We start from the raw sequence: 25,225 nt of genomic DNA, 5'->3' as shown, positions 1-25,225 counted from the left end.
TTTTTTTTAAAAAATAAAAAATATCATTTTAATATAATTTTAAAAAAAATTAAAAAACAAATGTTACCGAATACAGTGTAAAAATCCCACATAAATGTCGATGCATGACGACATAGCTTCTAGTTGATGGTTGAAATTATGTAACAAGCTCCCAGATCTCGAGATAATGTTGCTCTTTAACCTAAGGAGAATTTCAGTGACCAATCCTGTCAGTTAAATATCGTTTCCGTCAGAGCAAATAATTGCTAAGACTAAAATTCCAAAGGTGCATAAATTTCAATGACAATATTAAAAAAGTTGACATAATAATTAATACATGGGATTAACGGTTAAGCTTTTACAATTAACACGCCTTTGACATATGTGTTTATCTTGGCTGCTAAGGTTTGATGTCATATCAGTTGAGGTAGTGAAAAAACAATTTTTGTTTTGTTTATGAATTCAGCTATTTCAGGTATTTACAATAAGGGTATCCAAGAGGATTTTGTGCACAACAAAACAAAATTCCTTAAACTTCCTTTCTCGTCTGGTTTCTCCTCTCTCTCGACAGAAAATTAGTCTCGTGTGCGTGCAGTGTTAATATATTGTATACACCCATGACATGCATTAACAGTAGAATAAACAGACCTGATTATTCACTTCACCGTGCTGCCTTGATTTTACCTGCATTTTCATATATTTTTAAATAAAATATATAGACTTTTAAAAAATATAATACACCACAATATTAAAAAGCACTAAAGCTCTCGAGTCTCAACATTTACCAAAAAAAAAAAAAAAACAAGGAAAGGGAAAGGGAAACAAAAGAAAGCCCCCCGTCTCAAGGTTTTAGACGAGCTCGGTTGAATTATTAAAAAAAAAATCATCTCTGTTATTTAGGCAAGATACATACAGCAATGCTTCATGCATAACGTTAATCGGTATTTAATTGTTTGTGAGCAAAAATCGATTGATGTAGGAGCAGCTGTATAGCACGCTTTCCCGTTAATTCCTTACCAGTAGTTTATTTTCGAAAAACAAACAATCACATTGGGTTCCTTTCCGAAGCGAATAATTTATTTTCCTGCGTGTCTTCTGTGCTTTTGAATTCAAACTAAAATTCAGATTTGTTACCGAGTTGCATTCAACTTAATTGTACTTTGAAAACGGAAATTCTTATTCAACGAAGGCGAAGAACTTTTTTGTCATGGATGACGACTAGGATGACGAAATATCAATCTAGTTACATACACACACCGGCTGGGTATGAGAATTTGGGGTGTTATGTATTTTGATGAATGATATTTAAAAACAAAAGTATTGAAATATTTTTTAGATTTTTTTTAATATTATAATATCAAAATCATCATAAAACACTAAAAAATCATTAATTTAATATTTTTTAAAAACTAAAATTATTGTAAAAAAACTTCTAAAAATAGAAGCATAATTAAGCTGCGACAAACACCACTTTGTCACAATTCTACCTCTAAAATTTCCCTAGAGAATAATGTATACAAACACTTTATAAGAATTTTCAGAAGCGGCATTTCACTAAGGATATCTCACTTTTATTTGAAATTTTACTTGACTTTAAATTATCCGGTAGCATCTATATTTATAGGCAGTGAATTATTGGACTCGCTTGGTATAAAAGTGAGTTACAGTTGCAGCTTTCATATGGTTAGAGTTGTTAGTGATGAATGACTCTGATCAGTAGCCAAAATAGAGTAGGCTTTTTCATCCAAAGTTTGAATTTTTGTTCAAGATTTCCCCTGCATTTATAAATATAGCTTTGGTACTTTTACAATATAGATTCTCCTCTTATAAAGTTTTAATTAATCCCTGGCTTTGATTGTTGTGCTTCGAAAATAATTTGTTGAATAATACTCAAAAGCTCCAAATCCTTCAATTTCTGTATTTTTCAATTTCGAAGATTTATTAGTTAATTTCAGGCTTTCAAAAACTCCATTTCGAACAATTTTCGAGAAAATACCTTTTCCATGTTGCCTGGTTCAGAAATTTATGAGTATGGGAGGATAGTTATCGCTAAGAACCCACTTGATACCATTTTTTATTTTCTATTTTTAGATAACCAAAAATATTTTATATTTGTTAATTCTTATTTTATAAAAGCTATTTGTGTGTTTACTTAACAAGTCTTTTTATACATACCTAATTTAACAAACATGAAAACATGTTATAATTAAAAAATATCAATAATTTAATAATGATAATTAAATGATGAAATCACAACAACGATATTCATAGTAATAATGGCTATAATAACTGCGGTATAATAATTATTGATACATTGTTAAAAGTTATATAATAATTATATTAATACTGAATGTATAATGATCATAACTTTATTAATAAGTAATGATAATGGTAGCGAGCAATAATAAAATGACAGAAATGATCCCCGATAATATGATAACAATGAGGGTATTAGTAATATTTTTGTAACGGTTTTGAAAATAATATTTATGATAATGTTAATAGATTTTATGATAATGATAATAATTTAAAAAAAAAGATAACAATAAAAAAGATAAAATAAAAATAAAAAACCAGTGATTGATTTGATACTTGAAAACACAAGAACAATCTTCAAGATTGCAAGGAAAAAGACATCTACTACTCAAGTGGGGTGTCATTTTATGTAAACAATTCCAGTAGGGGGGCTGTGTAAGTAGGAAATAAACATAAATTAAATGGATTAGTTTATTATAACAAATATATATGTATATAAAGATAAATAATGATAATTTTCATTTTTGAAACACCTGTTTTTTATAATTAATTATAAGCATTAAAAAGTTAAATAATTAATTATAGTATTAACATGAATTAATTTTTACATTATCAACTTTTGATTAATTCTTATGAAACCATAACAAAACTTGAAAATTATGGTCATAAAACAAATGCTTTTTTACTTTGAAAAACTTGTGTAAGATCATGATTTGTTGAAAAAATATTGTAAAAATTGATAAGATTCTTATTTTTTTTATATGAATAAAATAGTGGGCTAGATTGGAATAAATTATTCTTCATATACTAAATCTAAGCCTGGATTTAAGTTGATAAAAAATAACTTTTTATGATCTAAAAAATTATTTTACATTTAACGCGGACTCATATATAAGCATGTACTAGGACCCAAGGCTTGAGCACGAGTTGATACTCTCACCTCAACTTAGGTGCCATTTAAGCGGAATCTTAACTCATCATCTATCCTTTATAAATATTACGAGAAAAAAAATTCAATGTAGAATAGAGTGTTTCTAGAAGGTTTTTGAATTTCGTTAAAATATATTAACTAAGATTTTTTAAGATAAATTTTTTATTTATCATATTAAAGAGCATACATTAAAAATTTAAATTTAAATAAAATTTTAACTCAAAAAATAAATAAAACTTACTTTTAATTTTAACTCAAATATATTGAGGGGTTTTCTGAAAAAATTTCGAACACACTATTGTCTCTGGAGTTATAGTTGTACGACAAAGCCGCCGAAAAATTAGATATCAGGGGTTCAGGTATCAGAATATATGTTATATGGCACAAAAAATCCGTTTCCTGACAATACAATCTACGCGTGTATATATATTAGCTAAATGTTTCTCAAGAAGAATCATATTTAATTAAACGAAATATCTAACTAAAAAGATCGTGAAACCTTCAGTTCGATGAACAAGACAAAACAAGCTAAGTATGGATCACTTAATCCCCCCCACCACCCCCACATGTGTGTATATATATATATATATATACCAAATCTTGGGATTGTAGTCTTATATATAGCTAGGCACCTAGGAGTTTACAATCTTTATTACCCATCTATAGATTAAGGCTTGGTTTGATAAAGGGATTGAAACTCCATTGTAATTTAATTGAAAACATAAAAAAAAAATTGTTTTTTGAAATAGAATAGCAGGTTACACCCCAAAAAATGGGCACTAGCATGGCAATTAGCAAGCTTGAAATTCAAAAACAATAGTGTGTGTGTGTGTATGTATATATGTATGTACCAGTCACCTACCTAACAAATGACATGAACAAAATGGCATTATTGTAGTTTTAAATTAAATAATGGAATAATCAACCCAAATGAAGTCCAAAGAAGTTGCAAGTTGAGTATCAACTTGCATAGCCTGCTTGGTAATATCAGCCTTAAAATATTTCTCACACCGAACTAAATCTCTTCCATAAAACATCAAACTAATCCAAGTGGACAACAATTTCCTTATCTAGCTATGCATATCAATATATATATCCATGAATGTATCTTAGCCTAACCGATCACCGAAAAAAGAAAGCCAAAAGGTTTAAGATGCCTGCATCGCTACAGCTCCAAAGAGCAGCAGCCACCAGCACCACAACGACCCGTACTGGCCATAAACAATCACAAACCACCGTGAACACATGGGGGGTCCCACTGCCATGGGACACTCCGGTACCAGACTACGTTTCTTGCCACCACACACGCATTCCGGGGCCCAACCAGTGCTGCTCAGTGGTTGTTCAGACCATCAATGCGCCAGTTGCCACCGTTTGGTCTGTCGTCCGTCGTTTTGATAACCCTCAAGCTTACAAACACTTCCTCAAGAGCTGCCATGTCATCGACGGAGACGGGAAGGTTGGCTCCCTCAGGGAGGTGCACGTGGTGTCTGGCCTCCCTGCAGCATCAAGCACGGAGAGGCTTGAAATTCTTGACGATGAACAACATATTTTGAGCTTTAGTGTGGTCGGTGGCGTTCACAGGCTAAATAACTACAGGTCTGTGACCACGCTTCACGCTTCGCCCAATGGGAATGGGACAGTTGTCGTCGAATCATACGTTGTGGATGTACCCACTGGTAATACCAAAGAGGACACATGTAGTTTTTTGGACACAATTGTGCGGTGCAATTTACAATCCTTAGCTCAGATTGCTGGGAAGAAGGCACGGAATAACCAGATATCAATAACATCATGAGTATTTGTTTTGATTGAGTTTTTTCCCCCCCGATTTGGATGGATTGATGATCATCATGGAATCTTGATCGACGCACTTATCAGAAATTTCATAGATCGGTGGGTGATGGTATATTTTGATTCTGTACATGTCAACTTTGTTTCCCTTCGAGATTAATTTCTGCTACTCCATGAGCGCATAATCACAGTGAATCCAGAAAGTCGTATGGTCTATGAAATGCCCTTTAATTTTTGTTATCTCGTTATTTGTGCCAGTTAAATTAAATATTTTTATTCTTATGGGAACTAAAGAATACCAATTGCCGTGTGAGTATAGTAATCACTAGTTTACTTGATCTTCCGATTTTTGCCTTTGTATTTGTTTTCTTTCTTTCAAGAAATATGCTGTAATGTTAAGAGCGTTGGGTCTATGTTTTTATCAACCCCAGTTTGCACGAGTATTTCCTTGGACAAATAAAATAAAATTATGAGTGAATTTCTGCTGGGCACCATTGATTTATTAGCTAGCTGGCTACTATGCAAATAATTGCGCACTGGAACGTATGCCAACCTGATGATAAACAGAATCGTTGAATTATGGATCTCGTGCTGCAGTCATAATTACAGTCCAATACACAGACACCTTTGGCATTGCATTTTATATTTTTTGAAATTTTTTAGTTTTAATTAATTTTTTTATTGAATTTATCATTTCCATATAAAAAATAAAAAATATTATTTTAATATATTTAAATAAAAATTTGAATATTAATCTTAAACAACTTGGTATATTTAAACCATTTGAAAATATAAAAATAATATTTTTTTTATTTTTAAAAAATTATTTTAAATACTAGTACATTAAAATAATTTTTAAATAATTTTTTTTTTTTACAGGTTCGTTTGGGCACACTTTCAAACAGTGCTCGAGGTGTTAAAGGTGGTTTCCAACTTTATATTTGCTTCACATTGATGATTTAGCATGCTTTATTTCAACGTCAAGGAGGAGCAAAGGATAGCTAGTTGTAATTGGGATGTAAAAGTATGATGTACGACAATGTTCCTTTTTCTCAATTCTTGATCCTCGAGCCGATAATACACTGTCAACCATTGATTTGGTAATCAGCGTAATTATTGTACTTTCTAGCTGCAGGTCTCCTTACAGTATGCTGGGACAAATTAGGAAATTAGCTCACAAAAATCAAGAGTGTTTTCGTCCTTTAGTACTTGAAAAAAACAACAGTATAAAAGAATTTAGAAAAGTATGAGATATCATCTATGATTCTTTTCAATTCTAAAAATTAGCTAATAAAATTTACAATAACAAAAAGGAAAGCAAAAAAAATAAAAAAATAAAGAAAGAAAGAAAGAAAAAAAGACTATGTAGACACGTTAAAAATCTGATGATGATACCACTGATATCATTAAAAATATATCAATAAGATGAATCCAATAACACTAAAAAACATCACGAATGGTGATTAAAGTGGGCTAAGCGAGCCTTTCAAATGTATCTAAGCTTATTTGTCTTCAGATGGCTCATGTGACACACTCCAGTCATAGTTGGTGATATTTTTTGATATTTTTGAATTTGTTTTATAACTGTCTTTCAAATGATATCAAAGATGTCATTATCAAATCTTTAATATAACTTCAAGGTCTTTTTTATATTTTTCTCTTATATCTCTTCAAGAGTTACAAGGAGGAGAGAGGGAAAAATCAATGAAAAAAAAAAGATCTCAAAGACACAATGAAGCTCTAATAATGACAGTATTAGTATTGTTGGAAGATCTCGACGAAAAGAATCCAATGACGTCAAAAAAAATCACCAACAATGACCGGAGTATGCCACACGAGACATCCAAAAAAAAATGAGACTTGACACATTTGTTGGTTAAGTGTTACTTTGCTAAATATTTCATGTAATGTGTTATTTTATCCTTTTTTTTAGGTGTTAAAGTACAAAAAAACACTCCAAAATCAAAACAATTGGTGAATTAACATAGGAGCAAAAAGTTTTAGCGAAGTAATACACTTTTACCTTGTTGCCCTTCTAAAACACGACAAAGTAAAACTCTAATTATATGGCTCAATCAGTTAACTGGTTCATAATGATAAGTGAAACCAGTCGATCGATTTCAAAAATAACAAGGAAAATCTCAAGACTGCTAAAATCATGGGGCCTTGGTGAGGTTTTTGAAATATAAAGATTTGATGGCTCGCGTAGTGACACAACGGCTACTGTAGGGAAAATAATCTCTGGAAATTCCTGATAAAATTTAAGCACAATTCAATGATCGGATAAAAAGTTATAACATTTTTTAGCCGTTATTCTGGTCCAGCACGACCAGATCTTTTTCTAGGCCTGGACCTGTTCTACTAGTCCATAAATGCATTTGTTAACCATCCACGTAATTTGTTTAGGGCAAATCCTCATTTAGTTATGATAAACTTATATCTGCTTGCTTAAAATCACATGTTATCGCAAGCCCGGCTATATCATTGACATTGAAAAATAAAGGACAACTACTGTGTGAACAATAACCTTTTAAGATTTTAATTGGAATATATAAGTTGAATAAAAATGTATATTTTGACTCGTAAAACATTTTTGGGATAAAAAATTCATTAAATTACAGTTTATGTGTTAGACGGTCGACCGATTCATACAAATGGATCCAATCGATCGATTGGTCGAGCCAGATGATTAGAATTTCATCTCGTTTCATTTTAGAAGTGCGACTTTTACTCAATGTCGCTATTCTGAAGCGCGACTAACTATTTTGTCGCGCTTAAAAAATATCAATATTCAGTAAATATTGTGCTTCTAAAACACGATAATATAAAAATGTATTATTTCACCAATTTTGTTTCGTCAAATGGTGTTATTCTAACAAAAAAAAAAAAACTTTGCTAATTTTTAAAAAAATACTCATTAAGGACTCGGGAGTGGTATTTATTTTTTCTTTGAAACTTCTTTTCCATTCAAGCTAGAAGTTGCAAAGAAATCTCAACATTTCAACCAGTGCTCTAGTTGAAAAAACCCTAGCTAGAAGTTTTCGAATCGCTAGCCATGTTTTGGATGGAGAGCTTGTATACAAATTTGGAAAACTCTCTTTTGCGATTGGGAATCAACAGGTGCTGTGCCAAGTTGATTTTAATTAAACAAAAACTTTTAATTAGAGACAGAGGCAACTTGTAGTTTTTGCTACCTTTTATATGTTGTCTGTTTTTTTTTTTAGTTTAACGTGGGTGTTCGGGTCAGCTTGCGCGCACCTTGACTAATCCCACGGGCCCTGAAGTTAACGACCATATAAGCCTCCAGTGGCCATCATATAAGTAACCACAGGACTCGAACCTGAGACCACAAAGAAAACAAATCTTTTAATTTTAAATTTTTATCATTGGACCACCACTTAGATGGTTGTTGTCTGCTATGTTATTTGCTCGGCAAGTTGGTATGCAAGTGGGCAAGCGGGCTTTTATTGAACCCCAACTGCACTAGCTTGTCCACGTAACGAACAAATCAAAGCCACCCCTGATTTGACCTCTCAAAGCTATTTTTCTTATTAAGCCACTATGTACACCCAAATTATAAATCTTTTTAGTTCCTGTTTATTATTGCCGCGTGGGCCATCTTTTAAGAAAACAAATTAATTAATTTTTTAATAACTTAAAAATTTATTATAATATATTTTTAAATAAAAAAAATTTAAAAAACACAATTACTGTAATAATACTAAACATCATCAGAGCTCTTACCTATCTTTGTTATGTTCCAACTGTGATTCCGCTTGATATTATGGTAGTAATTATTTTTTAAAATATTTTTTATTTAAAAATATATAAAAATAATATATATTTTAATTTTTTAATATTAACTAATAAAAATAATTAAAAACATAAAAAAAACAACTCTTGTTTTTTTTAAAATAACTTTCCAACCACGGAACAAACATGCGTTCAAGCGCAGCAGAAACGCCCTACAATTATTTGCATCGGGATTCTTGAGGGAGTGACAGAAAGAAGTCCAGCCAGTCTTAAATAATGGTTAGATATTTAATTAACTAGGCCAATAGGTATACATGGGCTTGGACGAGTATTCAATTAGGCTCGTTAGTATCATTGTTATGGATAGTAGAATAGGATGATTATCGTCTATTTAAAATATCTAATTAAAATTTAAATTTACCAACTTAATCTTTTTTTTTTTTTACTTCAATGATAGCATTGACCATCCAATTTTTTAGAGGTTTCAATTTGGCTCTTATCATATTTCAGAAAAAAAAATATCAGCAAAAAAATGAGAAGAGGAACAGTTTTTTGTTACCCACAGCACCAACATATCTAAATTATAATTAAAAAAAATATGTAAAAGAAAACCTAAACATAAAAAATAAAATACAAGAATAGAATAGAAAAATAACGAGAGAAATGTTAGAATTAAGGAAAGTCCAATGATTTATGGAGATATATTGCAAAAACAAATATATAAAAAAAGATTTATGTTGTTGCGGTTACTTTTCAAAGTGTTTTTCACTCAGAAATATATCAAAATAATATTTTTTTTATTTTTTAAAAATTATTTTTGACATTAACACATCAAAATGATTTGAAAACATAAAAAAATATTAATTTGAAGTAAAGAAAAAAATAAAAAATTTTATTTTTTTCAAAAACGCTTTTGAAATGCAAAAACAAATAGGGAGTAAATATATGTTATTGACAAGGGTATATTAAACATGTCTTGGAGAGAAATAAATCAAGTTTAGTTTAGACTAATTTTTATTAGAGAATAATAGAAATGATATCTTAAAATTTTAGATTAAGATGGTTTTTTAACATGATTTTAGAGTTTTAATGACTAAGCGGTCACGAATTTAAATTTTATAATTTTTAATTATTTGATAAAAATTAAGTATAAAATAATGTGAGTTTGTGTAAGTTTCAAGTCCAAAGAGCTTTCACTTAAGGGGTGTGTTAGAGAATAATATAAATTATATCTTGAAATTTCACCTAAAAATTTAAGTCTTTAGGTTTAGATGGTTTTTTTTTACAACTATCACTCTAAAAAAAATTAGTAAATAGTTTAAGAAACACAAATGAAAAATAATTTATTTGTACTTTTTAATATATATTTTGATATGACCTATTAACTGGTAAATGTATTTTTATTACATTCAACATCAATGTTTTTTTAGTTTATTAGAAACAACCGTTGAGTTAAGTGAACACTTGTCCCAAAAATTAATCAAGAATATCTAACAGCGTACGTACTGAAATCCAACTATACGACTTGGGATGTTAATTTAAATAGTAAATAAGATTGTTTCTGGCTGTTGTTATTTTAACTTCTGGCCGATATCAAAAACCAAAGCGGGTTAAAATTACTCCCCGATAATGCAAACTTGGGGATAAATTTTACTTTAGGTCACCATCAAAGACCACACATGCGCGCGATCGCATCCAAAACCGAGAAGTAAAGCTACGGGCGATTTTCATGCCAAAGAAATGGCCGTGAAAAAGATTTGTAGCATGTCCGGAAATATGTTACATATTAAAATAATAATTTTTATTTTCAAAACGATTAAATAACATAAAAAATAATAATTTAAAATTCAAAAAATTTAAAAAAATTCAAAAAACATTATTAAACAACAATGCCCCCAAATAATTTTTGAAAGGATGAAAGAAGGCCTTATTAGACATAATCAAGGCCCAGTTTTATCCTTTTAATGAATTTTGCTTGTGGAACATGCCATTTTTAGGCCCGTTTGGGGTTTTGGTATAACTAGTTTTTCATTTAATTTTAATTTTTTTTCTTGTTTTTTTATGTAAAATATCAAAATATAAATTTAAAAAAATAACAAATATATTATTTTAATATATTTTCAACAATTTAAAAACAAATCTCTCGATTGAACAGATATGTTCTGGGATAGTCCCACAATCAAGTTGAGGTCCAGTATTAATTGTTGCTCAGCAAGCACTGCCTCAAGCTCTTAACCATAAAATTAAAAACGAGGATTGATTACATGTCTTTTCACTTTTCAGTTTTCATGGATCAAAATTGATAGATCATGTTCTCTTAAAGGAAAGAGGCCAGCTGCATCGCCCCTTCAAATGGGGGATGGATCAAACTTTCAGTTGTTAAGGATTAATTACGCAGGAATTTTTTTTTGCTGGAGGGGATAATTCTTTATTTATTTTTCAGAGATGAAATTGAAATTGTTTAAAATTATATCACATGGTTTCATCCTCGAGGGGCCAGGGCCGTACCGCTCCTCGTGGATTAATTCCACTGTATTGATTATCCAAATGAATTGCTAAATGTTCTAACTAAGCTCCAACTACACAAGCTAGCAACACTCTTCATGACTGCAGATCACACAAATAAGCTCATCAAATCATCTATCACAGTGAAGAGGATCAAAGAAAGGAATTTCCAGGTTGATTAACCTGACGTAAGATTTTATTTTCTGCGTTTAGGAGAAAAACAATGACAGGGGTGTTAAAAAAAGCTGAGGACAATTTCTCAATTCTCGTGTCATCTTTGTGCAGGAACCATGTTACATTTTTCTACATTGTTTCAGTTTTATCGGATGTTTTCAAGAACACTTGTAGAGGAGTGGGGACTATTTTTAGTTATCCAGATCCTCTCATAGTCTTTTCTTTATATTTCATATCTTTCTTAAATTCAGAATAAATAAACATTATTTTATGTACTTTTAGTATGACAACTTAAAAATCATTTCTTTATCCCATTCAATTTAGATCGTTAATGGTAAGATATAGAACATGATTGTTAATGATCAAATCCAATTCTCAGAGTCAAGTGAAGATTATAGAAGGGTAGGAATGAAAAATGCTTTCGAAATGGAGATGGTCCTTACAGTGGAGTCAATGATGTCTTGTGTCCAGGCCACTGGGCTAGTTTGTGTTGATGCTAAAAGTGGTTGATCGACATGGGACCGGGAAGGTTGAATCATGAATGCTTGGTGAGATGGGATAAGCCTCGTGCGGGCTGGGCCAAGAGGCATACTTTTAGGGATGATCAATGATGGATAATGCTGCGAATCTACATTTACTGCAATTTCAACAGGTAAAGTGTAATTTCCTAAGTAAAAGAAATTCAATGCAACTAGAATTTAATTTAGCAACCGGAACAAATCAATTCAATTTTCCGGTGACTTTTCTCCAGCAACAGTATTTTACACATGGTCATCTTTAATCTCTTTACAATTTTCTCATCCTGTTCGCATTTCCCATGCACCACAATTTCCAAAGAAAATCACACCTCTGTACCAACATCAATTCCCACTTGAAAAAAACAACAGGTTTCACTTGCGAGTGGATGTTAAGGATAGAACAGCTTGGCAAATAAGAGTTCGTTCCAGGTGTCTTGAAGGCCTGGCAAACACCAGTGCACACAATCTGCATAGCTGACAGGATTAGCAATTTGCTCAGGAGTCAGGGGATTCCATTGCTTCTTGTGTATTGAGGTGTGCGCATCTTTGCGGTAATTTGAGAGTTGTGTGATGTTAAGAAATGTGATGGGGAATTTTGATTTCCTAAACACATCTCCAATTACTTCCATTATGCTTTTCCTGCAATCCGATCCCCAGTACGTGGCATTGTTTATCAAAGTAGTTTCATTGAAACAGTTAAGACCCGCTTCGCCTCCCCAATCTATGCTCCTGACAAGCACATCATTTGTTAGTTAATCCCCTGTTTAAATAAACTTAGACACCTAAATATTTGCAGCTATCTCCCTTTCTGTTTATGTAATTCTGCTCTGTTTCTTAGATCTTTGGCCCTTTTTGGTTCGTTAATTTGCAACATCCATGTTTTTTTTTGGAAATTACATGATCAAATGGGACACAGTCTACTCACTTGCCATGAGAAGGTGACATGCTAGTGAAAAAGACCCTTGTTTTCTTGCGGTCCATATTCTTTCTCACCCATCTCAACATGCTTTTCATTGCCATACGATAGGCATCCTCAGTTGACAGCTCTATGATATCTTTCGTTTCATCTTCAAAAGAACCGTGCCTGAAAAACATAAGCTGTTATACCTTAATTTTTCAAGCTAACAAAACTCAAAAGCTGTGTGACAAGTTAAGAGTAAGAAGTATTTACAAGACTTTCATCTTGAGGCCAGTCATCCACCATAGGTAAGTATTGAAGACAATAATATCAACGCCTTTCCAATTTTTGCCATGTTTATTGATTGAACCTTTCCTCACAATTCTATCTGATATTCTATGAACGATGGCATTATCCGAGTTTGATTCAAGGAGAAATGGTGCCCAATAGAACTCAATTGTTGCATTGTATTCCTGTACAATCATGAACAAGGTTACTTTTCTGTGTTTACGACACATTTTGATTTTGATTAAAGCACAGTGAAGCCAATTAAAATTATAGGAGAAAATCAATTCTTGTCACCTTGGCAGTGAAGACTGTTAAAGAATCGAACGTTTCCATGGATTTTTGGCCTTCAGGGATGAGTCTGTGAAGAAGACAGACCATGGAGACATATTGACCTCGATTTAAGGAATCGCCAACAAACATCATTCTTTTTCCTCGTAAGGTCTCAAGCATCAACGTGGCATTAAAACTGCATAGTAAACATGCGACAAAAGCACTGTCATTTACGTTGGACCGTTTAGCAATCACTTAATTAATTTGTTCCATTCAAAAAATATTTACTCCAAGTATTGTTAATTAGATTTAGTTTTATAAAATGTAAAGGTCTATTTTAATTTGCTAGCTAGCTTAGCACCTAACTAATTAATTAAAAAACCCCAAAAATAAAAAACAACCAATCCCTTTTTCTTTAAAAGTATTTAAAAGTTGATAAATATTACCTTTTTACAGTTAGGAAAGGACATAATAGCCACGCGAGATATATTCTAGCTCTATGGCATTATCATAACATCTAACTACGACTTAAAATAAGAATGCTGGCATCGGTATGATTTTAATTAAAACTTAATTTGCTCAAACTGTAAAATTACAGTCCAATTTAGCTAATTTGGTAAGTTTAAATTACCTGGGAAGATCACAGCCATAAGGTTGCCATCTCCAGTATTGATAATCCTTATCAGGCCTGCCATGCTCTTGACATGTCAACTGTGGCTGTATGTACGGACACTCCGATTCTTCGTAAAGAGGCCGAGTTGAATCGTCCCACACCCACCTCCCACTAAACAAGTCACAACCATCTGGGGCCTTCCCTATTGAGAAAGGTAGCTTCTCCCACCTCTTCTCTAACCCCAAAACATGACATGAACGGCCATCTCAGTAAACCACACATTTTTACACGAAAACATTTTTTTTCTTTTTAAAAAGAAGAAATTATATATGAATAAAGAGAGTTAAAATTTGATATCCACCGATGGACTCAACTCACCGGTTATGGTTGCTAGCCGGTCCACGTTGGGGTCAAGTTGGCCAAGGAGGCACACGAAGTCCTCGCCATAAAGGATGGCAACAAAGACAATGAAGGCTAATAAAGTGAAGAGGTAAGGAGAGAGACGGGCCTTTCTGATTAGAGATGAAGAAGAAGAGGAAGCAGTGAACGGTTGCTTCATATTTGTTAGTTTGAGATTACGTTTATTTATGTTCATGGTGTTATATATATAGGAACCATGTAGGTTTGGAGCAATCAAGGAAAGGAAATACTCATGTTGTTTTTGATGTGTCGTGATAACCGTTTTGTTTTTTTTTTGTTTTTTTTTGTACGGTTCGAATACAAGACGACATAGCTAGCTCTCTCTCTCTCTCTTTCTTCCCTCTTCTTCTTCTTGTTCTTCTTGTTCTTCTTCTTGTTTTTATTAATATATATAATTGATATTCATTAATAAATTAATTTAAGATGAATGGTTGGCTAATTCCCACACATTATTGAATGCGAATATAATTGTCTTGTTCAAATGCATGATTGTAATTAGGTGGATTGATATTCGAGGATGATACAATGTTTTTTGTAACTATATACATATAAATCGAGAGAAAAAAAACACAATGGTTATGATACGTGGAGGAAAAGAAAAAAAAAAATACAACTCTGGTTCTTGATCCTTTGCCTTATCTTTCTGGCAATTTTAAAGGAAGTTCAATGACAAAATAAATCGTTTTTATGCTGCCAAATTAATCAGTTTAATCAAATACGTGTAATTATCTACACAACCATTGATTTCTTGGCGTGGAGTTTAGCAAAACCTTATGCATTGCTTCAAGTTAATATATATATATAAGGAAAACGAAATTCTAAAAATATAGCATTACGGAACACGTTGTTTGTTGATCTGGCCTACGACCTTACAATTTGCAATTTCACCGAACCCCTGACCAACTAACATGCATGTGATTTGTGTACCTTTTTAGTATTGTATCCACGATGTTTTATTTGACTTGTTTGGATGATTAGAATTAGTTCACTAGAGCAATGATCTTCTTGAAAGGAAAAAAAAAACAATTTGTAGACATAAAAAAGAAGGTTTTTTTCCCCTCCTCGCCAAAAAAAGAAAAAAGCAAAAACAATAATGCAAAATCAGCTCCTGGAAGATTCTGGAAATGTAGACATCCAGCTATCTCCACGCAGATTACAGCAGTATCTGATAAAAACTGAAAATTGTCCGAGATTTTTAATATCTAATTTGCTCACTGTAGCTTTTCATTTTCATCTAATATCCTGGTTTTCATGTCCACATCATCTGAGGCCTAGCGTGTTGCAAAGAGGCACCCGAAATGAGAGTCAAAACTCAAGAGCACAAGAGGAGAGAAGACCAAGCCCTCCTGGCAAGGGGCGATGATAATTTCTGAGTTGGCCCTTGTGGGCATTGCATGATTGATAGAGGAAGCAATGATAATTTCTTAACTTATACGTTAAGATCAAGCAGTGAGAGATGGCTAGCACATAATTGTCTTCACTTGTCATGGTAGACTTGACATTTTAAATACACAAAGGATTCATTCACAACTATAACAATACGATCAAGAGAAGATGAGGCGGAGTTGCAATTCTTTATTCGAGAGGTTTAGGTGAGCATTTGGTGGCATTTCTGCTTCGAGTGGTTGGCCTCTTATTTATTTATCTTGTATAGTACTTTACGTTCCCCTTCACTCTTCAGTCCATATCATACAAGCTACATAATAGCTGCAATTACGCTGACTTTAGGAAGTATATAATGGCGATGGATTAACTAATACTAGGATTAAAAAAATCGTTACCTACTAATGATCCTCACCTCCCTTGTTGTTTATTAGTTGTCTATTCGTTCTTGTTGTGCCGTCGACTTTGAGAATTCGTATAGAATAAGCTTGTGGTTTAATATAAACATGAAGAAATATTCGAATGACGGAATGGAAAAGAAATAATGACATTTTATAGATTATTTATGATTCGTGGCCTGGCTGTAACTTCTTTTTTCGAATGGTGAAGGTGCTCTTGGATTAGTTTCCATGCACCACAAAGTTCCTTTTCAATTATGATTTTAGACGAAACAAGCCTAAAAACAGTAGTGTGGCGGTAACCCGACACTATTAACCATCCATATATATATATATATATATATATATATATATATATATATATATATATATATATATATGCTTTATTTTCTTATTTTCTTGAAGGCAAGTAAATTATCTCAGCTAATATTTACCGATTTTTGGCATAAACTAAGGGTTATTTGGGATTGTGATTGCGGTTCAAAGTACTTTTTGCTTAGAAATACATTAAAATGATGTTTTTTTATTTTTTAAAAATTATTTTTGATATTAGTATATCAAAACGATTCAAAAATATTTAAAATTATTAATTTTAAATAAAAAATATTAATTTTTTTAAAAATACAGGTTGGCTTGCCTTTTTAATTGGGGCTAAATAACACTAGTCACAGAAGACAGCTCTTCTTGACTCAGACAGCTCTTCTACTATCTAATAGTCTTTATCCAGTGTTTATACTACTAGGATCTAGCGATCGAACAACACATGGTAACCACGGGCCTAATAAAATCTCCATCGTTTACACATCGAATTAAAGTTGGGTTAGACCTTAGAGCCATGATTCAAAATGATATCACATAAACCCTCGAGTCTTCCATACTACTCGAGTACACCATATTTTCATCAATCCATGGCTCTCCGTTTTTTTGCACTTCTATCTGGTACAATTTTAATACCTTTTGCAAGATTCCTTATGTTCACCAAAGAATGATGCCATTCACCATTTTTTTGTCTTTGCTGAATTGGCGACACACAAATTGAATAGCTTAAAATACAAGCCGCTGTGGAGGAAAGCAGGAAACCTTCCGAAATCATAGTTGGGTATTAGTTAGTTCAGATGCAAATGGAAGTAATCATGCCAAGTAGAATATCCAAGAACGTCACTTCAAATGCGAACATTCAGATTATAACATGAGTCAGAAGCAGCTGAAGGCTTCTCATATGTCTTTATCATCTCGATTTTTTTTTTCTCAACAATTCCATGGCATCACTAGATTTTCTCATGCACAACTATCGGCTATCTGTGGTTTCCAATCCTTTATGCATTTCCTTTCTGCCTCTTTTTACCCTTTACAGGGCCAAATATGGAAGAAATGAAACTTTATATTCCATCGCTTAATAAAACATTAAATAAAGTGCTTCTAATAGCTATAAAATAGGCCAGTTTCCAAAGTAAACAGGTTAATTCTCTGACTATATCAACCTCTTTTTGCCTCGTCAAAACACTTTGATAACTTGCTGTAGATTGTTTCAGACATCCCACTATCTTTAGGCAAAACTAACCAACCTTGCAGGTTCCATCTGGCAGATCACCTCGCAGGTTCCATCTGCTCCTGTCCCATGTTTCAATTACACACTCTGTAACACTCATATCAAGTTCTTATACAACATTATCTATACACCTGTTCTATCTTTCACAAACTTCCTTTTATTCAAAACCCAAGTTCGGAAGAAAACAAGTTTTAGAACTCACTTAAATTACCTGCTGCCTGGAAAGGATTCATCATGTTTTTGAGAGAGAAAAATTGAAAAAATAAATACCATTGCAAATTTTGCTTCGGCAGGAGTGATCTAAGATTGGAGTGGGAATGAATGTGCGCTTGGAGTAGGCAGAGTTTGAGGTGTAGCATTTTGGAGCATCTCATAATGGTTGAGAGGTTACTTATCAGGGCTATGAAAAAATTAGAATGCTTTGAAGAAAAAAAGGGAATTGCAGGATAGACCTAATTGAATTCGAGATACAGTGATAGACATTTGACTGCTATGAATGAGAGAATAATGAAATGAAGGAACAGGTACATGAGGGCACTAAAGGTGTTAGTGGAATGTGGGGGTGCAATACAAAATGCATAATCTAATATCATAAAGGAAAGGAAAGAAACTTCAACACATCACATAAAAGAAAATGAATGATAATACTTGATATTGTCATGTCAAAGAGATTACAATCTATTGAATATCATCAATGAAAAAAAAAAAGAGGAAATATGAAACCTGGATATTGTGGTGTAATCGTGAACAGGATGGTTGTGCAAAAGGATTTTCAAACCCTGCTTCAAGCATACACTTCAGACTTGACTACCAGCAGCTTTTCTAAAATGGAACCATCAGCATGGTCGGATTTACTTGCATGAGGTTCATTCAGAAATTGGAGCCTCATCACCAAAAAATCGCAAATCAAGTCCCAGATCTTCAAAAGTTGACAGGAGAATAGGAGCTTCGATAACCTTCAGTAGGTCCTCTAAATCTCCGTACCAAAGATGCAAAAAAACTCTGCAAGTGAGAAGCAAAAAAATATAATATTGTTATATTGTTTTCAGATGTCTGTATTCAACATTTCTATAATTGGTAAATTAGCTAGCAGTTAGATCTTTCTGAGCAGCAATTATATACTGTGAACTATGTAAGCATCTATCATACGCTCACTTCAAAGTAGACCACCACCACACCAGACTTCAACTTCAGGAACTTTACAGCAGATTTTTTTGTTCTTTTCCAGTGAAACATTGGTGAACCTTAGAAACCATCTCTTAAGACAACCAAAATGTGTCAAAATCCCATAAATCATCTAACCACTTCTATTCATAGTTGGGTTAGTAGGTATCCCATGGGATCCATTCTAAAAAGAAATACCCCATGGAACCAAACATAAGACTTGGACAATTGAGAGAACTCTTTCTTTAGAGATATTTTCCACTCTAATTGTGCAAGAAAACTAGTTGAAACTAGGCATGAATTCTGTTCCTCCTCGGGCAAATTCTTTATGGAGAAAAATCAGCTAAAACATTTGCAAGATAGGTACATGATAGTAAGGTCAGCGGATAGTACGGTCAGCGGATAGTAAGGCCACAGCACTAACAAAGGAAACACAGCACATAAAAGGAATACCTGTGTTCTGTGAGGTAGCCTGGTCCAGAAATCCAAGTTTGGAATCATCTGATGAAAGAAGGAAAACAAAATCAGTTAAATTCACAGCTGCTTGTGTGACTGATTGGTTGCAGGAGGTTCATGTCATGAATGATGTCTTTCCTACAACAATGAACATGCTTTGCTATTTGCTTCTCATGCATTCGTTAGCTGTTTGGTGCTGAAAGAGAGGAAAAGAAATTTGGACACCAAATAAAATTGAGACAATCCATCACCCCAAATCAAGCATGACAACCCTACTGCTACAAGAAAGAAATTTCTGCAGTCACACAAGAAACCCTAGAAAAGCAGAAGCATTTAGGAAATTGTACTAATACCCCCAGAATTACATCCTAATAGACTAAGATAGAATTGCATCATAAGGTAGAGACCAATTAACATAATCATAGCCAAAAAGAGGACAAAAGAAAAGGATAATCAAGGGAGAATGAGATAGAACTTTTGATGTCTGAATCCAGAAAGGTTTGATTTTACTTCTTATGTTAGCTTTACAAGTTCTAGCAGCTCAGATTTATATATAATAACATCTAGATCATGCCACCATCCTTTGGCCTACTGGGGAACAGAAGCCACTATATTGAAAAGCAAAGTCAGGCTTGTTTAAAAAAATGTAGCAGCATTTGGCTAACAATATTGAAATCATATAATGATCATAGCCTAAGAAGATCTCACTAGATCTCGTATTAGCCCGCAATCAGGAACTCTTATCCCACAGCAGAGACAATGTCGATCCCTAAAGTCAGATGATTTAAACCACCGTATAAGTTGTTTTACTGGGATGAAGTTACTAACTGGACAATATTGCTGCCAATAGCCATCTAAACAGTTCAGACAATCAGAATAACAGCTATGAGATGAAACATACATCTAACCCATGAACTCCAATGTAGAAATGTCGATAAACTGCACCCGCCAATAAATAACCTCCAAAAAGACAAAAGACACTGAAATTTATAAAAAAAAAAAAAAAAGAATCAGATAAGCATAACAGCTTCTTCAAAACTCAAAGTGTCACCAAATGAATGGCATTCATAATAGGAGGAAAAAAGAAGAAGAAAAGGAAACCCTTACATGATCATCAAGGTACCAAACCAGCCCCATCCTTTTCCATGACCATTGATTGTGGCACAACCAGAAGGGTGCTGTAGCACTGCGGCCTGTCAGAAAGAGAAAATTAGAAGCCTGAAATACTGAAATGCACATTAAAGCATATCCACCAACATTTTCAATGTCCGAAACGTAAAGTTGACTACACAGAAGAAAAATGACAATGGGCACCTTTGCTAGTAACACAGACTATGATGTGACCAAAAGCTCCATATCCAGTAGATAAGCAAACAAGCAAAAGAAGTAATTTATAAGAGCCAGCAGATGGATTCTCTATAGATCTCACTTGTATGATTTACAGGATTCAGAGAAATAATGAAATAAGTACCACCATAAAGAGTAACACTTTAAGGCTACATAATTCTGGGCCTAGTCTGTATGCATAATAAGCATGTCATTCACAGCACATATCAGTTGCGTCTAACAATTCCCAGAGAACATTGTGTCACTAACTAATCATAAACCACAACCACTTTAAGTTATAAATGATTTATTCAGTAACTCACATAATCACAGGTCCCTAGTTTCTCCAGTGAGTGTGGCCCCTGTGAAACAGAATTATAAATGAAGTCAAAGGGTGTAGATCAGGTATTAACAGCTCCAGTAAAATTAATGTAGTAGAATAAGAAAGTTTGGAGGGAAAGATTCAAGGAAAACTCCCTCACATGAACTCTATTTGAATCACAGATGACAGAGACAGAGAGTGAACAATTATGCTTTGATCCACTGCTTGTCATCTTAACAATCACACCCTTGTGGGGATTTTGATTATCTGCAACATTGATGTGTATAGGACAAAGCATTAGCAATAATTTAAAAAGGTAGAGGTGAAATTAGGGGAAGGACTCTCATAAACCACAGGATCATAAAGGGCTAGCACACCCACGCTGCCATAACCAACCCATATTGGAGACCCACGCATAAAGAATTAAATAGATATATCATTTGTATTATGTATAGAAAAAGGAAAAGATAATTATCTTACCAATAATGTTAGTGCTAGTGCTAGTGACTTTTCCAATAGTGGTGCATACATCATAACCTGCAAACATGTCAGGATCTAATCATAACCTGGGTCTAGTTTAACATGTTTCAAGAATGGTTGTCTCTAAGACTAAAATAATAGAGCTAGGGAGACATTTCCTCGTCATTCTGATTTATTACATGGCAATATAATATTCAGACAGCTCAATTGAAATGGCAAAGAAACATTTTGGATAATGATGGCAATATTACCTCTGTGATTGAAATTTATAATTAATTTTGAGGCTGTGACATGTCTAAATGAGTGGTGAAAACTAGTTCAACAAGATTATTACTACTCGGTTGAAAAAGATACAATGCTCTGCCAACATTAATGATGATGCACATGTCGTGTACATATAGCTATCTCATATTGTAACTTGTGAGAAATGATTTAGTTAAGGACATGATGCTCATTTAGGTCAAGTGGAAACAATACTATTTGTCTTCGTAGCATAGGGATGCAAATTCTTCACATTCCGAATTGAATTAACACCTTTTAGACCTGGTGCATTTGAATGTATAATATTAATTTACACTGACTAATTACAAATAAGATGGCACTAAAAAGCCTTATCAGTTAATCTGACAAATGACACATTAGATAAGGATCTGCACTATTTACGAAACCATGTTTTTTAAAAAACTGAGTTAATCATGCTTAATGCTTATTTTCAAAACAGACTCAGATATTGGGGAAACCTGATATTTAAAAAGAAAAACTTTAAAGTACATCAGTACGGTTTAGGTATAAATGCAAGTATGGTGCAACTAAAATATCAAACATGTATAAACTCTTTAACATTGTTTACCTTCAATATTCCTTGCCATGAGAGCACTGCATTCCATGCCACAACGCGATGCCCCCCCGCAGTCCTGCAGTAACCAAAAGACAGTCAAATAAAAAAACCTTTTGTAACTCTGATGGTAAATAGAATATCTGCTTCTTGGCTAACAGGGTACGTAATTGAGCATATTAGCAGGCATCCTAAAAATAAAAGATTGAAAGAGATCACATGGAATCTGATGGTTCTCCACCCAATTCTTCATTGATGAAAAATGCCAGCAAACTTCTGCTGCAGCGGATGAACAAATGCCACCTGACTGTAATGATATGTTTCAACAATCCACTGGAACATCTCTATATGGTCTACCTAGAGAGCATATCACATGTTCTCTAAACCAATCTTGTAGACAATGATTTTATCCTTAAAGGTAGATAGACAAGATAACCATGCAGTGACAACTTCAATTCCATATGACGACAATATGCCAAACTAAATGAAGATGAATCAGATGCATACAATGGGAATGTTTGACTTGTGCTGGTTCTGAGTCCATCTCGTGCCAATGCCTTAACAATATTCCTTTGACGACTCATCATCGAGAACTTCCAGCTCCCAAATATATATATATAAAAAAAAAACTATAAATAATATTGACGAGAGGAATTTACCAGGCATTCAACACATCTAGGGGGGTCATGATTAAAAATCATTCCATCACAGAGCTGCTCCATGAAACCAAGAAGAAAAAATCAATGGAAAATCAACTGGAATAATTCAGCTATAATTTCATGTAGAGGGATCATTACTGGAAAAAAAATAGAAAATTAATAGCAAATCTTCCTGTTCAAGTTCAACACCTCTAACCATAGCATTGGTTTCAATTTTTCATCGGATCGAGTATATTGTTGAATTTCAATCTACAAGATTTTGACTCCATACAAAATACCAGCTCTCAAACAGTGGAAATAATTCAGAATCAAGATTGCTATTGCAAGAAAAGGTTCATAAAAGAACCTTAATGAATATGCAGCGTTTGCGGCATGGAACCATATTGCTGGGTTTTCTAATTAGGTAATAAATTGTTGAACTTGAATCAGCAAGATCTTGTTTCCGAATTTAAAAGGTATCAACTTTATAATTTGCAAGTCAGATTCATAAATAACAATCCTGGAATGTGATTATTCTTTACATGATATTGTGGAAGTTCTAATGTGGAGTTAGCTAAGTGCGTGTTTGTTTTTGAGGTTGCACCGCATCTGATAAACAGGTAAGCATACTGCTTACACAAATAACAAAGATCACTTAGAAAACGAGTAAATAAAGTGTAACCTGATGGAGCCAACCTGAAACCAGAGCACAGTCTCGTTCACTGCTGCCTTATAAAACCTATATCAGTCACACCAACCAAAAAAGAATAGAAGTTATAGATCTCCATCAGAATCCATCCCTATTTGATAAAATCAGGATTCCCTGAATCTTGCAATACATGTGACATGGTCCAGCAATGATTCTATGCTGGATTTGATATGGAAAAATCATACATACACATGTATACGAATCGATTTTTAATGTTTGCTATGTTCATTTCTGATAAACCCTTCACATAAATTAAATATAAATCAAACATTCCAAGTTTATTATTCTCATTCTTGGCCTTAAACAACAGCTCAATTTAACTAAGTCTCCCTTCCACGCTCATAAAAAATTCATTGGCCCCACTTTGCTCTCTCCTTATTCTCTCCATGGATAAAATCACTTCTTGTACCAGCAAATTCAAAGTCTACATGAATACATGATGAAATCATATCACATGGCTGTCTTTCAATTTATCATCACATAAGTGGCACCTTCACTTCCTTATGGCTGCAACTTTACTTTTTATCCAATCATTTGTCGTGTTTCCACGTTTCCTACATACATCTCCACAGTATTGTCTCCTACTAGCCTAGTTCTACTCAATTAAAAATCCTACTAATGCTCGACTCTTGCCACTTTCCATTACTACATCATCAAAATTTTAAACCAAGGGAATAGAAGTGATAATGTAAAGAAAACAAGATCATTATTTCACCTAATTTACATTATTATTATGCCGAGCTATTTTAACGCAAAATTAAGCAATACAACAGTATCTAATTGAACAGTGAGCCGGGAATGCCATCAAAGTGAAGCAAGCACAATAAGGTGAAAACAGAAGCAATAAGAGAAAATTCAATGAAGATAGGAAAAACCCAGATCAAGAAAGAGAGAGAGCAAATGAATACCCATCTTCGCTGAGGACACCGTGAGGGAAATTCGGGAGCGGAGAAACCAAGTTGAAGCTATAAACCTTGTCTCTAACAACGAAACTAAGCTCGCAGACTGCAGAGACTGGGTCGAGAGACCCAACTCGGTGTAGAATGGCAATGATTAGAAAGTAGTATCTCAAAGAATTGAAGAAACTTATGGTTATTTTCATTTCTCTCTTCTTTTCCTGCTTTGCTTTTTAATGCTGTTGAGGTACGGCAGAGAAGAGCAGCGAGAAATTGCCAAAAAAGAGAGCGATAGAAGCGCGCAAGGATCCTTCCCCGTTTCCTGAGTCGCAGTCGATCCTGGCTAGCAGAGAAATTGCCAAAGTCTGTCTGTCTGTCGTCGTTGTTGTCAATTAATTCATGGAAATGGGTCAAAGCCCAGGTTGGAAACAGAGGGCAACGTGAGCCCAAATTTAAAGTAATCCAGACCTCAAAAAGGCCAGGAATTCTAGCCCAGTCCTTATATTTTTATGTCCCAGAGCTGAAACTTATCTCGTGTTTATGATAAGTTAAAACTCGCGATTCAGCTCAGATATGCTTTTATCTCGAATTGATTTCAGCTCACCTCGAGCTCGGGTAATTATTCTTTTGGAAAACTAACTGTAACGACTGGTCGTTAAATTTCCTCCTT

General features: G+C 33.5%; 3 protein-coding genes and 1 non-coding gene across 6 annotated transcripts; 1 reads left to right on the top strand and 3 right to left on the bottom strand.

Annotated features, from left to right (window-relative positions):
• The first annotated feature begins 4,173 nt into the window (after nt 1–4,173).
• On the top strand, nt 4,174–5,385 carry LOC7472448 (abscisic acid receptor PYL4). The gene has a single exon (XM_002312147.4). It carries the CDS (start codon nt 4,269–4,271, stop codon nt 4,962–4,964), a length of 696 nt encoding a protein of 231 aa, XP_002312183.2. The 5' UTR covers nt 4,174–4,268; the 3' UTR covers nt 4,965–5,385.
• Nucleotides 5,386–11,457: 6,072 nt separating this feature from the next.
• Nucleotides 11,458–11,560, bottom strand: LOC112328530 (U6 spliceosomal RNA). The gene has a single exon (XR_002983545.1). It is a non-coding gene; the product is annotated as a U6 spliceosomal RNA (small nuclear RNA).
• A 513-nt stretch (nt 11,561–12,073) lies between these two features.
• LOC7472447 (protein trichome birefringence-like 33) lies at nt 12,074–14,610 on the bottom strand. Its single transcript, XM_024606087.2, has 6 exons — nt 14,358–14,610; nt 13,998–14,214; nt 13,391–13,562; nt 13,082–13,281; nt 12,836–12,994; nt 12,074–12,639 (listed from the first exon to the last, which is right to left on the bottom strand). Exons 1-6 carry the CDS (start codon nt 14,572–14,574, stop codon nt 12,300–12,302), a joined length of 1,305 nt encoding a protein of 434 aa, XP_024461855.2. The 5' UTR covers nt 14,575–14,610; the 3' UTR covers nt 12,074–12,299.
• Nucleotides 14,611–17,326: 2,716 nt separating this feature from the next.
• LOC7462097 (uncharacterized) lies at nt 17,327–24,924 on the bottom strand. 3 transcript variants are annotated; one of them, XR_002983536.2, is made up of 12 exons: nt 24,568–24,924; nt 23,647–23,689; nt 22,972–23,025; nt 22,328–22,391; nt 21,478–21,534; nt 21,158–21,264; nt 20,999–21,037; nt 20,457–20,542; nt 20,251–20,329; nt 19,347–19,394; nt 18,453–18,731; nt 17,327–17,791 (listed from the first exon to the last, which is right to left on the bottom strand). XR_002983536.2 is itself a non-coding variant. In XM_024607915.2 (11 exons), exons 1-11 carry the CDS (start codon nt 24,759–24,761, stop codon nt 18,651–18,653), a joined length of 852 nt encoding a protein of 283 aa, XP_024463683.1. In that variant the 5' UTR covers nt 24,762–24,924; the 3' UTR covers nt 18,355–18,650. The 3 variants fall into 3 exon arrangements, 2 of the variants coding, with proteins under 2 accessions (XP_024463683.1, XP_024463684.1); XM_024607915.2 differs by lacking the exon at nt 17,327–17,791 and having other exon boundaries at nt 18,355–18,731; XM_024607916.2 differs by lacking the exons at nt 17,327–17,791; nt 20,251–20,329 and having other exon boundaries at nt 18,355–18,731.
• Between the last annotated feature and the right edge of the window lie 301 nt (nt 24,925–25,225).

This window comes from Populus trichocarpa, chromosome 8 (assembly GCF_000002775.5).
Source record: "Populus trichocarpa isolate Nisqually-1 chromosome 8, P.trichocarpa_v4.1, whole genome shotgun sequence".
NCBI classification, from domain to species: Eukaryota; Viridiplantae; Streptophyta; class Magnoliopsida; order Malpighiales; family Salicaceae; genus Populus; species Populus trichocarpa.
This window is presented reverse-complemented; position numbering and strand designations above follow the sequence as displayed.

Excerpts from the sequence above, each read along its gene's own strand:
- LOC7462097 (XM_024607915.2), bottom strand. The coding sequence starts at position 24,761 with ATGAAAATAACCATAAGTTTCTTCAATTCTTTGAGATACTACTTTCTA. Across the intron at positions 21,265-21,477 it reads CACTAGCACTAACATTATTG|ATAATCAAAATCCCCACAAG; the intron begins GTAAGATAATTA and ends TCAATGTTGCAG. Across the intron at positions 20,330-20,456 it reads TTTGGTACCTTGATGATCAT|TGTCTTTTGTCTTTTTGGAG; the intron begins GTAAGGGTTTCC and ends TATAAATTTCAG.
- LOC7472447 (XM_024606087.2), bottom strand. The coding sequence starts at position 14,574 with ATGAACATAAATAAACGTAATCTCAAACTAACAAATATGAAGCAACCG. Across the intron at positions 14,215-14,357 it reads CCGGCTAGCAACCATAACCG|AGAAGAGGTGGGAGAAGCTA; the intron begins GTGAGTTGAGTC and ends TTTTGGGGTTAG. Across the intron at positions 12,640-12,835 it reads ATGTCACCTTCTCATGGCAA|GAGCATAGATTGGGGAGGCG; the intron begins GTGAGTAGACTG and ends TGTGCTTGTCAG.
- LOC7472448 (XM_002312147.4), top strand. The coding sequence starts at position 4,269 with ATGTATCTTAGCCTAACCGATCACCGAAAAAAGAAAGCCAAAAGGTTT.